The sequence below is a fragment of the Phoenix dactylifera genome, chromosome 5, assembly GCF_051530095.1.
Source record: "Phoenix dactylifera cultivar Ajwa chromosome 5, Ajwa_hap1_PhDact_Kaust_v1.1, whole genome shotgun sequence".
Lineage (NCBI taxonomy): Eukaryota > Viridiplantae > Streptophyta > Magnoliopsida > Arecales > Arecaceae > Phoenix > Phoenix dactylifera.
The window spans coordinates 12,372,098-12,387,290 of record NC_143194.1 but is presented as its reverse complement, the minus strand read 5'-3'; the positions used below and the strand labels follow the sequence as shown (position 1 = coordinate 12,387,290).

The 15,193-nt window shown below is 45.5% G+C and overlaps 1 protein-coding gene across 1 annotated transcript; it reads left to right on the top strand.

Annotated features, from left to right (window-relative positions):
• The first annotated feature begins 407 nt into the window (after positions 1–407).
• On the top strand, positions 408–1,562 carry LOC149753461 (uncharacterized). The gene has a single exon (XM_089923506.1). It carries the CDS (start codon positions 408–410, stop codon positions 1,560–1,562), a length of 1,155 nt encoding a protein of 384 aa, XP_089779632.1.
• The last annotated feature ends 13,631 nt before the right edge of the window (positions 1,563–15,193 follow it).

The window sequence follows — 15,193 nt, the reverse complement described above, 5'->3', positions numbered from 1 at the left end:
CATGTTCAACTGCTTCTCCGAGTGATGGCCTCAGTGCAGGGGAAGGCTGAGAAGATAAGCAGAGAAGAGGGATTGTCAGATAAGGGTGGGTGCGGCCTAGAGGGAGAGGGTCGTGCCGTCAACTCCGGTGATTTATGAAGATCATACTCTGGAATTGCAGGGGGGCGGGGAAACCTTCCTTTGCTCCGGCTTTTCGTTGGTTAGTGCAGTTGTATAGTCCTAATATTTGTGTTTTGTTTGAGACCCGATTGTCCGGAAGAAGTCTACAGAAGGCCAGGAGGGCAGTTCCGAGATCTTGGGGGTTTTATGCCGTGGAATCCATTGGGTTATCCGGTGGTATTATTGTTGTTTGGAAACCGAATTGTTGCACCTTGGATATATTTAATTTGTGTAATCAAGAAGTTATCATGGTGATATCTGAGGGGTGTGGGCGACCGTGGATATTTGCAGCTGTTTATGCCAGTACTGATTATAGAGTTCGGAGGACTTTGTGGGAGGAGGCATCCAGGTTGGTTGATCTGGGAGCTCCAGTATTGATAGCAGGTGATTTTAATTGTATTGATGACCCACAAGAAAAGATGGGGGGGCAGCCCTTTATTCTTAATAGAAAGGTGAAAGAGTTTCAAGATTTTATTTCAGTGAATGGTCTGATTGATCTGGGTTTTGTGGGGCCAAGATACACCTGGTGCAATAACCAACAGGGCTCGGCTCGGGTTTGGGAGAGGATAGACAGAGTATTTGCTACTACTGATTGGATTCAGGACCATCCAGAGTATCGGGTGAGTCATTTGCCGAGGATTGCTTCGGATCACTGCCCTATTTTGGTGAGCTCGGAGATCTCTATACCACACCATTGCCCCTTTAGATTTGAGAAGTTTTGGTGTTGTTACCCCCGGTCTTGGGAAGTTGTGAGTGAGGCTTGGGGTATGCCTGTTAGGGGGGATGCGATGTATCGAGTGTCCCGGCGGTTGGAGTTGACAAGGAGACGGTTGGTGAGGTGGAATAGGGAAGAGGTTGGGAACATTTTTAGAAGGGTAGAGGAAATTGAGGAGGCCATCACTAGGCTTCAGTCCCAGGAGGCCTTGAGGGGAGGATTGTTGGTAGGGGAGTTGACTGAGCTCAGATCACTTCTATCCTTGCATGATTCTCTCCTTCGCCAACAGGAGATCTTTTGGAGGCAGAAATCAAGGGCTCAATGGATTTTGGAGGGGGATCGGAACACTAAATTTTTTCATCAATCAACACTGATCAGGAGGCAGAGGAATAGGATCAGAACTATTAGGGGAGATGATGGACAGATGACAGAGGAGCCGGATATGATTCACCGGGTGCTGGAGCAGTTTTTCAGAGCCAGATGGACGGAGCAGTCAGGGAGTGGGATTTCTATCGATCTACCGTTGCCTTCGATGGGGGTTTCGGTAGAGGAGACAGCAGCATTGATCCGGCCGGTGTCGGGGAGGGAGATCCAGGAGGTAGTATGGTCCCTTACGGGGGATAAGGCACCCGGTCCGGATGGTTTTCCTCCAGTATTTTTCCATAGATACTGGACGATAGTCGGATAGGATGCGATTGATGCTATCCAGCAGTTTTTCAGCACGGCGACGATGTCTCCAGATTGGCATAGGACCTTTGTTACTTTGATCCCAAAGCGACAGGGGCCGACTGAGCCGAGCCACTACCGCCCAATCAGTTTGTGCACTACACTGTACAAGGTTACGGCTAAGATTCTAGCAGGACGTTTGAGAGACATATTACCTAGACTTATCAGCCCAGAGCAGGGAGCTTTTGTTGCAGGGCGGAGCATATCTGATAATGTTCTTATTGCCCAGGAGTTTATGTATGACCTTGGTCGGGCACCTAGAAGGCGAAGTTTAATGGGGATCAAGCTTGACATGGAGCGGGCATATGATAGGGTGTGTTGGGATTTTGTTCAGTATTCCCTTCAGTGCTTTGGTTTCCCCGAGATATGGATCAGATGGGTCATGGGGTGTGTGAGGGGGCCATCATTTGCCATACTGGTAAATGGGACACCCTCCCATTTCTTTGAGTCTTCAGTTGGCCTTCGCCAGGGATGCCCCTTATCTCCTATGCTCTTTATTGTATGTGCAGATTCTCTCTCTAGAGCTCTGCGGAGTGCTCTGGAGTCCCAGCGGTTGGAGGCCTATAGGCCGGTGCAGGGGGCCAGGCCGATCTCCCATCTACTCTTTGCAGACGACAGTTTGTTGATGGCCCGGGCGACCAGGCAGGATGTTCAGGTGATTAGATCGATTCTTTGTGCCTATTGTGCTGCCTCCGGACAACGAGTCAACCTAGCAAAATCAACGATACACTTCAGCCCAAAGATTACACCACAAGTAAAGGCAGCTATTATGGAGATACTGGGGGTGAGTCTGCAGGAGAGCAGTCTGAGATACCTGGGAGTACCGATCACCGGACGTCGGTTACGCAGTGGGGATTGTTTATCACTAGAGACCAGTTTCAGACACAGGTTAGAGGGATGGCAGATGCATACCCTATCTATGATGGGTAGGGTCACTTTGGCACGGTCAGTCCTGAGTTCCATTCCGATATACCTTTTGTCCAACTCCATACTCCCAGTAGCATTATTGAGATCTCTCGAGAGGCTCACCAGGGATTTTATATGGGGTAGGCGGGGTGATAGAGGTGGTATTCATCTGATGGCGTGGGAGGTGGTGTGCCAGCCGATCAAGCAGGGCGGTTTGGGGGTGCCCTCATTGATTGCAAGACGGGAGGCTTTGGTGATGAGACATGCGGCTAGAGTCCTGCTGGAGCCTGATAGCATGTGGTCCTCCCTGATGAGGGCCAAGTATGGGGGCCTACTGTCTGGCACCCGTTCAGGGCACCGTTACTCTCCCCTTTGGAGAGAGATTTGTGTTAGAGCCCATGTGGTGTTGCCAGCGATTAGATGGGCGGTGGGTGATGGTCGTTCCATTGATGTACTTGAGGACAGTTGGGTGACGGAGTTTTCTATCAGTCGTTTGCCGACGTTGGCGGACACGGACAGATTACAGGGGCTTAGGGTCTGCGATCTGATTGCTCCCGGTGAGGGATGGTGGCATGAGAGTCTGATTCGGGAGGTGTTTGGAGAGCAGTTAGCGGCGAGAGTTTTGGCCTTACCTGTTCCATCACTGGAGGGGCCAGACAGATTGATATGGGAGCCGACCGGCAGGTCGAGGGTTCGTGCCAGGGATATTCACTCTTGGATGAGCAGGGTGCCAGACAGACAGATCGACGCGGGATGGATTTGGAGGCTGAGGTTACATCCTCGTGTTGCGCTTTTCCTCTGGAAGGTAGCCTGGGGCTGCCTTCCGACTCGGTGCGTTCTAGTGAGGAGGGGGGTGAGGATAACCCAGTATTGCGAGGTATGCCCGGATCTCGAGGAGTCCATACATCATGTCTTACTCCGCTGTCCTAGGGCGGTACAGATTTGGAGTTGTTTATCTGCAGCTCTACCCTCGAGGTGGGAGTCAGTGGTGGATTTGTTACAGTTCTTGAGGGATTCTACCAGGAGATCTAGCACAGCCATGTTTGGGGTTGCAGCTGCCTATCTGGCCTATCATATATGGCTGGATAGGAATGGATGCCTGTTCGAGGGGAGAGGGTTGCACCCGAGGATTGTTATGGATAGAGCTATGGCCCAGGCAGCGGAGGTTTGTTTGGTGACTCCATCGACGTCATCTGAGGTGGCTAGGGACATCTGGGGTACCTTTTCCGCTGTTTCAGCGCCTAGGTATGCTTCTCTTTTCTGGGTACCCCCACCCCCTGGTTTTCTTAAGCTGAATTTTGATGGTGGTATGGCGATGGATAGAGCTTCTGGAGGAGTTGGCTTCGTTATTAGGGACTAGTATGGCAGTTTGATTGCAGCTGGTGGTCGGAGCACTCCAGGCTTGACGGTCATTGGGGCGGAGCTACGAGCTGCTTGGGAGGGTATCCGGTATGCGAGATGTGTGTTGGGTGCTGACAGACTGTGCATTGAGGGCGACTCTGCCACGGTGATTGACTGGATACGGGGGGCGGATAGATATGGTGATGTCCACCAATTGATTCGAGATACCCGCAGACTGGTTCAGGAGATGTTAGCTGTCCAGGTTGGTCATGTGTATCGTGAGGTGAACAGAGCTGCGGATTGGGTAGCCTCATATGTGGCTTGCCACGCTGGGGACGTCATCTGGACGAGTCTAGCTGGTGTTCCCCATTTCTTGCTCTGTTTACTCTCCTCTGATTTAGCAGGATGTACTTCCTTTTGATTTAGTAGAAATGGATTGCCGTTTTACCAAAAAAAAAAAAAAAAAGGAAAGGGTTGGGGAGGCACGCACCAGAGAGAGAGAGAGAGAGAGAGAGATTCATTAAACTTTAGATCACATTTTGCACACCATTTATTTCTCCAAAAGCTTCTTACACTAAAAAGAAAGTAAAATAAATTCAAAGGGAAAAAATGTGTTAGAGCAGCACTAGTTAGCTCTAGTAGTTGGTGTTCCATTATTTGAAAGCAAACCATGAATTTAGAAAAGAAATAAAAATTATCTACTTATTTTATATATTTGAAGTAAGGGAAAGATGGTAGCATTGGAGTTCCAACGTTAGCGGAAAGAGCCCATCAGCAGACATATCAATGAGGGGGACAATGCCCACCATGGTGCCCTGAGTTGTGGGTGCTGCTTGAAGGCCCCGAAGCCGTCATAACTTTTTAATTTTGTCACCCTTCATGATAGAAGCAACTCCAAATGAATATCTTTTCATCCTAAATTTCTTGAAAAATCTGTAAATCTTTTGAGATAGTCCAAGTAACCTTAAGGATGTATCTCCATGAATCTCAATATTGATAACATAAGTAGCTTTAACCATATCTTTCATTTCAAATTTTTCGGATAGAAATTGTTTGGTTCCTTTAAATAGACCGAGATCACTTCTAGCAAACAAAATAACATCCATATAATACCAAAATTATGAACCGGCTTCCAATGACCTTTATGTAATACATTGATTTACAATATTTTCTTTAAACTCAAAAAAAAGTAATTATCCTGTTAAATTTGAGACACCATATTGAGAATCTAACATAAATCAATACATGGATTTTCTTTAGATTGTAAGTCATGTGTTCTTTTTCACGAACAATGAAATGCTTGGGTTATTCCATATAATTGTCGTTCTCTCGATTACCACTAAGGAAGGCTGTAGATCTTGAGAAAATTGTCCCTTACCATGTTTTTGGTGCTAGTTGGGCTATTGGTTCTACAGCATTAGGAATCTCATGGGGTGGATCTTGACAAAATGATGGCTTCTCCTAAATATTATCTTGTGAGGCAACAATCGGAGCAATCACTTTCATTTATTTAATTTTTTTTTTTTTTGCATGTGTAGTAATTCTTTTTTGAATTTGTTCAAAGACAATGTCTCGAGGTTGTTCACTCCTACTACTACTGTGATCATCTAAATACAGTATTAATGTATATAGAGATTTTTTCTAACAAAAGGATCTACTCCTGCAGTTTCTTCGTAACATGGTTCCATAGCCTGAAAATGAGGCAATTTTAGCTAGGCTAGTCAGCACCGCATTGTGTTCCATCGCCCTCTAACTTAAATGAGTACAACTTATTATATTTGCTTCCAAATGGGTTGCGCGCACGAGAGAGAGAGATCCATCAAACTTTAGATCACATTTTGCACACCTTTTATTTCTCAAAAAGCTTCTTACAGAGCTTCCTACCGTATGAATATGACAGTTTATCTCGGGAATGTTAACTTCCCAGTTATACTAAAAAGAAAATAAAATAATTTCAAAGGGACAAAATGTGTTAGAACTGTCACGCCCCGAACCCAGCACCCGGGTCCGGCACGCGACCGGCCGCATGAGCCCTAGAGCAGTGCCCTAAAGATCATGCAAGGCCTATGTTTAACAAATTCCAATAAATCCACGATTAATTTAATAATTCAAATAGACAAGTCCGACATATCCAAATAAACAAATTAGTTCAATTACAAGATCTTCAAATGTTCATCGACATCAAAGAAGGACAAATAAACTGACTAACTAATGACTCTGGTGTTCGCACTCTGCGCCCATCCCATCCAAAACTATGCATCCTGCAACTCTGATAAAGAAAAAGAAGAAAAAGGGGGTGAGCTTTACAGCCCAGTAAGAATCCCTACACATCCATACCAACACAATAATAATATGAATTCGAAAACCACGACAAATCGATGTATATTTCATGAAATTATAAACCGGCTATCAAAAGGCTCAAATAATCAATATAAGTATGTATGTCAAATATCAATGAAAGTCCAACCACGCAAGAATGATATAGCATACGATAGCTCATAAATCTTCATTAATGTTTTCAATGCTTTTTCTTTTCATTCTATATTAACTTGATCCGGATTAATTATCTTTCCGACTTTGGGTCAAATCTCAGTCACATTTCTCAGCCTGTGGTGGGGCAACCAAATTATCACATTTTCAGCCTGTGGTAGGGCCTGCACATTATAGTTCCACATTTCTAGCCTGTGATGGGGCCTACCAAAGTATCACATTTTCAGCCTGTGGCGGGGCCTGCACATTATAGTTCCACATTTCTAGCCTGTGAGGAGGCCTACCAAAGTATCACATTTTCAGCCTGTGGCGGGGCCTGCACATTATAGTTCCACATTTCTAGCCTGTGAGGGGGCCTACCAAAGTATCACATTTTCAGCCTGTGGCGGGGCCTGCACATTATAGTTCCACATTTCTAGCCTGTGAGGGGGCCTACCAAAGTACCACATTTTTCAGCCTGTGACGGGGCCTGCCATAATAACAAGATAAACCCAAAGTCCCTTTTCATACAATCCAGTTTACATCCACACATCAATTCCTTTATATTTATTTTCCGGCTTTAAACTAACCACGGTCACGTTTCCAGCCCGTGACGGGGCAACCAATATCACATAGTTAGTTTAGTGCACCACATCCATCAGTCCAATTATGTAGGTGTAAGTTATGCGCATGCATGCATCCATCATAATACCAACCACAAGCGAATACGATCATAATATCAACCACAAGCCAACACGATCAAAATATAATTTAATATAAAACTATTTTTGATTTATCTGGATTATAGCATATCATACATATCTAAGTATAAAAATATTATATCATGCAGGATTGGCGTACAAGGATCCTTACAGAAATTGTAGACTGACTCAAATACGGTCCGAATCACAACCTACGCGCTAGGGTGCTGAGTCCCCTGATCAAACCTCCTGGCTCCGCCGACTCTTCCTCTACAACATCAATTATAAATCACAACTAAATTATTTAATATTTAAATATTCTAAACCATAATTCATATCTACTATGGGGTCCATCACCAGGTCCCCAAACATCTCAATCCCTCAAATCTAGGGCAGTCGGGGTGGCCCGACTCCCACCCTGTACCACCGGTCTATGTCGTCGCCAGCCGTGGCCGCTGCCACGCCAGCGATGATGGCCGGTCCCGGTGAAGAGACCAAAAGAAAGGGATGATCCCTCTCTCTTCATGGTTGGGAATACATCTCCCTCCCTCAAATCCTTTTTGATCCAAGGGCAACAACCATGGTGGCTGTGCCCTCTCCTTCCCCAACCCGACATCACCACTGGCCGAACCATCGCCGGCCGCCACTGTTGCAGTCGCCGGCGATGGTGGCCGACCAAGAGAGGGAGAGAAGAAGAAGTTTCTTCTCCTTCTTCTTCTTCTTCTTCCCCCAAAACCGACACAGGGTCCCCTCCCCCTTCCTCCATTCATCCACGGAAAAACCACCGTGATGGTGGCTTGGCTCCCCCCCACCCGACAGCAGCCACGGTGGCCCACGACCGCCACCGTCGTCGCCGCCGGTGGCCATCCGACGAGGGGAAGAGGAGGAGAGGATGGGATCCCGAGGAAGAGGACCTCGGATCCACCCTCCCTCATCACATACACATCCTAGAAAACCCTCTCCGACCTTCATACGAACCCGACCAGCCCCACCGCCATGCATCTCGGCCATCCCGGCGGCCGGCGGCGGCCAAAAACTGGAAAGAAGAGGCCGAAACAGGGGTACCCTGTTTCGGGCTCTTCTCCGACGATTCACCGGCCAAAAACCCCTCCCACACGACCCAAAAACCAAGCAATGAAACGCAAGGAAGAAGCCACGCTTACCTCGGTCCGATGGGGGTGCTCCGGCGGCCTTTCCGGCGACAAAATCGGAGAGGAAAACCCTCGGATCCCCAAGCTTCTTCACCTGATTTGTGGGGATCTTCTTGAAGGAAGGAAGAGCTTTAAAGCTTCCTCCACGGTTGGCCGGTTCTCGGCTCCGGCGCTCGATCTCCCCCGGCGATCGCCTCCAACGCCGCCGCTGCCCCCCCCCCCCCCCCCCCCTTTTTTTTTTCTTGTGTTTCTTCTCCAACGATCGTGCCTAGGGCACGATCATATATGGTGGATGGGCCCGGTCTTTTCGGGCCGGCCCATCCACCCCTCTCTCTTTCTTTTTTCTTTTTCTTTTTTTTTTTTTTTTAGGGGTATTACAAGAACAGCACTAGACCAAAGTTGTCGGTGTTCCATCATTCGCAAGCAAATCATCAACTTAAAAAAAAAAAGAAATAAAAAATATCTTCTTATTGTATATATGCAATGTAAGAGAAAGATAGCATGGAAGTTCCAACATTAGCAGAATGAGCCCATCGGCTTATATATCAATGAGGGGGACAAGGACCACCATGGTTCCCTGGGTTATGGGTGCAGCCCGAAGGCCTTGAACCTGTCACTGGACCTCTCAGCACCTCTAGAATAAGCTCAGCGTCCTCTGGCCCCCACTCTCCTTCCAAAGGCCTCGCAGCTGCCAAGAGTGGATTCAAGCTTGAGATCACCAGGCAGAGAAACAGCAGCTCTCTGGAGCGAAGACCCATGTCTCTAATTAAGAACTAGACTGTGTGAGTCCTTTCGTTGCGGAATAATGTTGTTTATATGTTTGATTCTGAAATTTGGGACAAAGATGGAGAAAGGCAGCTCTTCATATATATAGCTACGCAAGTTTCCATCTTCTCGTTTGCTAGTTTACCGATTGACAAGGTCAGCCTTCGTATGCATGCATGGGTTCAGAAGTTTGAAGTCCAAGAAGGGTTTTACCATTAACAGACTTGGACGGGGCCAACGGCTGAGGCCTGAGGTAGGCCCATGTTAGAAACCAAGGGTTTGACGTGATGAGAGGCCGAGCCGCTCGCGTTCGGATCCAAAAGGGACGGCAGGGAGCCCGTGATCGCGAAGACAAATGGAGCGTTTCATCGTTGAGTTGCGCGCGTTTTCGTGGGGTTGTTTGCGGTGACTCCTGTAAAGATGGAGCAGAATGTGTTTGAGAGAATGCCCCTCCTCGTGGGTTCATGACCGTCCATTTTCGTTGAAAGATCGACCATGCCACACGCTCGTACATTTTCCAGCTTGGTTAGTTACGACGTGCAAAAAGTATGCTGAACTATGTCCGATCGAATATGAGATAAGGATTAATGGCTTTAATAATAATTGCTTTTGTTTAAAAAATCATTGTTTAACTTCTATGGTTGCTCTTTACTGGAAAGAGCCAAACATACGAAGCATGTCGGTCCACACATATCCATATGCCCAAAAAACTTGTTTGGTTCGCAGGAAGAAATTTTTTTATAAAATATATTTTTTATGAAGCTGATGCTTGGATATTGGATACTCGAAAAAATAGCTTTTGCGTATACCATAGAAAAATGACATATTTCCAAGTGCCTTATGCTTAGTTAAACATCTATTTTTTTAAAAAAATTATGTAAAATATTTGTTATGCCCTTAACAAAGAAAAAAAGAAGTTATCCTATTTTATTTAAAAGCTTAAAAGGCACTTTTGAGGAAAAAAATCTCAAATTTCATCCATTAGAAATTGGACTTGGATTTTTCTTTCTCACCTTCAAAATCTCTAATCAAATGAGGCATTTCTCCATTTTTTTGTCGGCCATACTTTTTTTTTCTCTTCTTTCTATGAACTAAATGAGTCCAAAATATATGTTAGATTCAAATCCAAGTCTAAATAAGTATTTTTTCCTATAGCCAATATTAAATTTAAAAAATCACTGAGGGTTTTTTTTATAGAAATTAAGTAAATTTCCATGTACAAGGTTGGCGCCATATATATGGGTTTTTTTTTTTTTTTGGTGGAGGGGATCGAGGAGGGGGGTGGGTTGGGCCCCTATTATGACACCTTACTCTTTGGCCGGTTTGTGTGGGGCCCCTTAAACAATTGAAAAAAATGAGTTAAAGGAAAGCCGCGGTATAGATGTGTATTAATGTGTGAAGATCCACCTAGGATTGGGCCGGCCTCTGAATAAGGCGGCCCAATACAAAGAAAAAAAGGGGGGAGGGAGTATCCCGATCGGAATAGCCTCCCTCCCCTGTTTCAAATTTCTCCCCCTCCCGAATCCATCGGAGGGGAAGTTAGAGGGTGATTTAATCCTCCCATATCGGGCGAAGAACGCCTCCCTCCTCCTTCTAGGGCATCAACCGAGGGCCCTTCCACAAAAAAAAAAAAAGAGGATTGGGTTTCACCTTGCCGCGGAAGGGATCGGCCCATCGCCGTCGATCTAGTCGGGAGGACCTCGCCGGAGGCAAGGTGAGCATCTTCTTCTTCTCCTCCTTCGTTTTTGGCCCTTGCTTCTTTGGGAATGAGGCCGGAAAGCCTCCGGAATGATGGAGAAGCCGAGCCGGTTCGGCCTTCTCCTCTTCCGTTCCGGCCGACCGGCCGTCGTAGGGCGTGGCACGGCCGGCCGTCGCCGGGCGTGGCACCACCGGCACCGCCACAGGCCGACGACCAGGGGGCGTCGCCGGCCGTGGGCCACCAGCGGCTGATCCCCCTTCTCCCCTTTCCGACGGGAAGAAGGAAGAAGAGAGGAAGAGAGAGGGTCTTTCCCCTCTCTTTCTCTTATTATATAACCCTTTTATTATATTATTTGTTTATTTGTTGTTTGGTTTCCTTTTTACTCTTGGATCCGGGAAGATCATGGCCTTGAGGACTCTAGATAGTCTTGGGATGCTAGATTTTAGAGGACCCTTTAGAGGATTAAACAGGGGTTCTAGATCATCATATATCTTTGATAAATTTTAATAATGACTTAGTTCTGTAGGGGAACAATCTATTGGACGAGAGGACGCTGAGCAAAGTCCTGTGCATTCCGGTTTATAGATCACCGTGAGGGCGGGTGATTACTTGTCGGAGTTTTCAATAAAGTGTAAGAATCCTTGTACGCCAATCCTACATGATATACATATTTTTGCACTATATATGTTTGATATGCTATGATCCAGACAAAGCAAAATAGTTTTATATTTAATTATATTTTGATCGTGTTGGCTTGTGGTTGGTAGTGTGATGGATGTATGTATGTGTATAACTTATACCTGTATAATTGAATTTATGGATGTGGTGGTATGGACTAACCATGTTATAGTGATTGCCCTGTCACGGGCCGAAAACGTGACCATGGTTAGTCTAGGCTGGATATAAGATGGAAAAAAAAAGAAATTGATGTGTGTGTGTGAATTGATTAAATGAACAGAAACTTTGGGCTTATCTCGTTGTTATTGATTGCCCCATCACAGGCTGGAAATGTGATATTATCGATTGCCCCGTCACAGGCTGGAAATGTGACACTATCGATTGCCCCATCACAGGCCGGAAATGTGATACTATCGATTGCCCCGTCACGGGCCGGAAACGTGACCGGGATGTAGCCCAAAGTCGGAAAGATAAATGATCCGGATCAAGTTAACATGAAATGAGAAGAAAAAGCATTGAAAATAGTCATAGTGATTTATAAGCTATATATATACTATATCATTCTTGCGTGGTTGGACTTTCATTGATATTTGACGCACATACTTATATTGATTATTTGAGTCTTATGAAAACTGTTTATGATTTCATGAAATGTGCATCAATTTGTCGTGGTTTTCGAATTCATATTATTATTGTGTTGGTATGGATGTGTAGGGATTCTTACTGGGCTGTAAAGCTCACCCCCCCTCTTCTTCTTTTTCTTTACCAGAGTTGCAGGTTGTATAGATTTGGATGGGATGGGCGCAGAGTGCGAGTACCAGAGTTATTAGTTAGTTAGTTTGTTATCCTTCTTTGATGTCGATGAACATTTGAAGACTTTGTAATTGAACCAATTTGTTTATTTAGACATGTCGGATTTGTCTATTTGAATTATTAAATTAGTTGGGGATTTATTGGAATTTTTGTTAATCATAGGCCTTGCATGATCTTTAGGGCACTACTCTAGGGCTCATGCGGCCGGTCGCGCACCAGACCCTGGGTGTTGGGTTTGGGGCGTGACAGAGTGGTATCAGAGCTTAAGGTTAAGGTATCCTAGGATTTAGGATCAGGTGAGAGTGAGTGGGGGAAGAATATTAAATGACTTACTAAAGTACCCCATAGATACATTTTCTTTGCAATCTTTAAATGTTAAAAGTAACTTGTGTAGGTTGATATGGCACGAGGGAGTGGACGTGGGCGTAATAGGAGGCCGACTCACTTTGCCGATGGCTCCGCTGCTTGGACGCCCTCCGAACAACAAGAAGGTGCTCCACCCTCGCCGACCAGGAGTATGCACCCGCAGGAACACCACGTCAACCCTGTTGGTAGTGCTCTGGAAGTGGGAACCCCGGAAACTCCAAGGACAGGAACCTCGGGTGAGCCTGGAATTCAGCCTAATGAACCACTGAGTGCTTCTCAGATGATGCAAACAATGATGCAACAACAAGCTACTTCCCGTTCAGACATGATGAGAATGATGGAGATGCAACTACGCTTCATGGAACAGCAGCAACAATTTATGCAGCAACAGTTACAACATCAGCAGCAACAGATGACTCCTCAGTACCTACAGGGGGCTACGAGTCGGCAGGAGCATCATGTTAGTTTGGCAGAATTTAAAAAGTTTGCACCTTCAGCTTTTAAAGGCACTTCTGACCCTTTAGAGGCTGAGACTTGGCTGAATGAAATGGAAAAGGTTTTCAATGCTCTGAGATGCCCTGATGAGGATAGGGTTACTTTTGCTACATTTATGCTGCTGGGAGAAGCGGATATTTGGTGGAATGTGGAAAGAGGAAAGATGGGACAGAACGCTACATCTTTGACTTGGGAAGGATTTAAGGAGCTTTTCCGTGACAAATATATTCCCCAAAGCGTGAGACGGCAGAAATTTCGAGAATTTACCCAGTTAGAGCAGCGGAATATGACGGTCGCAGAGTATGCTGCAAAGTTTGAGGAACTGGCCAGGTATGCCCCAGGACAGGTGGAGAATGAAAGAGAACGAGCTGAGAAGTTTGAAAGTGGACTTAGAGCCCGAATGAGACAACAGGTGTCTACCTTCGAGCTTTCTTCCTACAAGGATGTGGTTAACAAAGCTTTGGTAGTTGAAAGGGGCTTAAATGACACTCAAGAAGAGAGGGAAAGAATTTTGAAAAAGAGGAACAGACAAGCTGAGCTACAAAATAAGCAGGGCAGAAATACTGAATCCAAGCCCAAGAAACAAACTACTGTGAATGATAAAACTCAGCACAAGGATACTGTAAAATGCTATAGATGTGGTGGCCCCCACTATCGAAGAGACTGTCAATGGTTTAATGGGAATTGTTTTTCATGTGGCCAACAGGGCCATAGGGCAGACACTTGTCCTAATCGCAGAGAGAAACAAACTCGACAGGCATCTCAGCTTATTCAGGGAGCTCCAACTAACCAAGCAACTCAGAATGAACAACAACGAGGAGGACAGCAAAGGCCTAGAACTCAGGGGCGAGTCTATGCTCTTACACAACACGATGCCGACGCCTCTAACACCGTGGTGACAGGTACAATTGAAATCTCATCCACGAATGCCTATATTTTGATTGATCCTGGAGCTACTCATTCTTTTGTATCTGCTGATTTTGTTGGAAGAAATAGTACATTGATTTCTTTGCCACTAGAGACTGAACTGTGTGTCTCCATCCCTAATGGAGATGTAATCTTAGTTAACTCTGTTTGCAAAGATTGTATCTTGAATATTGAAGGCAGAAAAATGAAAGTAGATTTACTAGTCCTAGGGATGAAGGATTTCGACATGATCCTTGGGATGGACTGGTTGGCAGCATATCATGCCACTGTTGACTGCTTCGAGAAAACAGTAAAATTTCAAATTTCTGGTCAGCCAGAGTTTACTTTTAATGGCAACAGAATGTTACCTCCGCCAAAAGTAATTTCAGCCATACAGGCCAAGCGACTCCTTCGGAAAGGTGATGAAGGATTCTTAGCCATGGTAATGGGCACCCAGCTGGAAGAACTCAAACTAGAAGACATTCCTATTGTGAGAGAATTTCCTGATGTCTTTCCAGAGGATTTGCCAGGATTACCCCCTGATAGAGAGGTTGAATTCTCCATTGATTTGATTCCTGGCACTGGACCGATTTCTAAGGCCCCATACCGGATGGCTCCAGCTGAATTAAAAGTGCTAAAGGAACAACTACAGGAGCTGTTGGACACGGGTTTCATCAGGCCTAGTGTTTTTCCTTGGGGTGCTCCTGTACTATTTGTGAAAAAGAAAGATGGCAGTTTCCGGCTTTGCATAGATTATCGAGAAATAAATGGAGTAACAGTGCGGAATAAATACCCTTTACCGAGAATTGATGATTTGTTCGATCAGCTGCAAGGGGCACAAATCTTCTCAAAACTTGATCTACGCTCCGGATACCACCAGTTGAGAATAAAGGCTGAAGACATACCAAAGACAGCATTCAGAACTAGATATGGACACTATGAGTTTTTGGTTATGCCCTTCGGGTTAATAAATGCACCAGCAGCCTTTATGGATCTTATGAATCGGGTGTTCAAACCCTACCTGGATCAATTTGTGGTAGTATTTATTGATGACATTCTAGTCTATTCAAAAAGTCCACAAGAGCATGAGGAGCATTTGAGGATAGTGTTACAAACTCTTAGAGAAAACAAGCTTTATGGCAAGTTGCAGAAATGTGAGTTCTGGTTAAACAGTATCACCTTTCTCGGGCACGTGATCTCTAAGGATGGCATCTCTGTCGACCCAAAGAAAGTAGAGGCAGTAGTTGATTGGAGTAGACCTACTAATGTGTCCGAGGTGCGCAGCTTTTTGGGAATGGCGGGA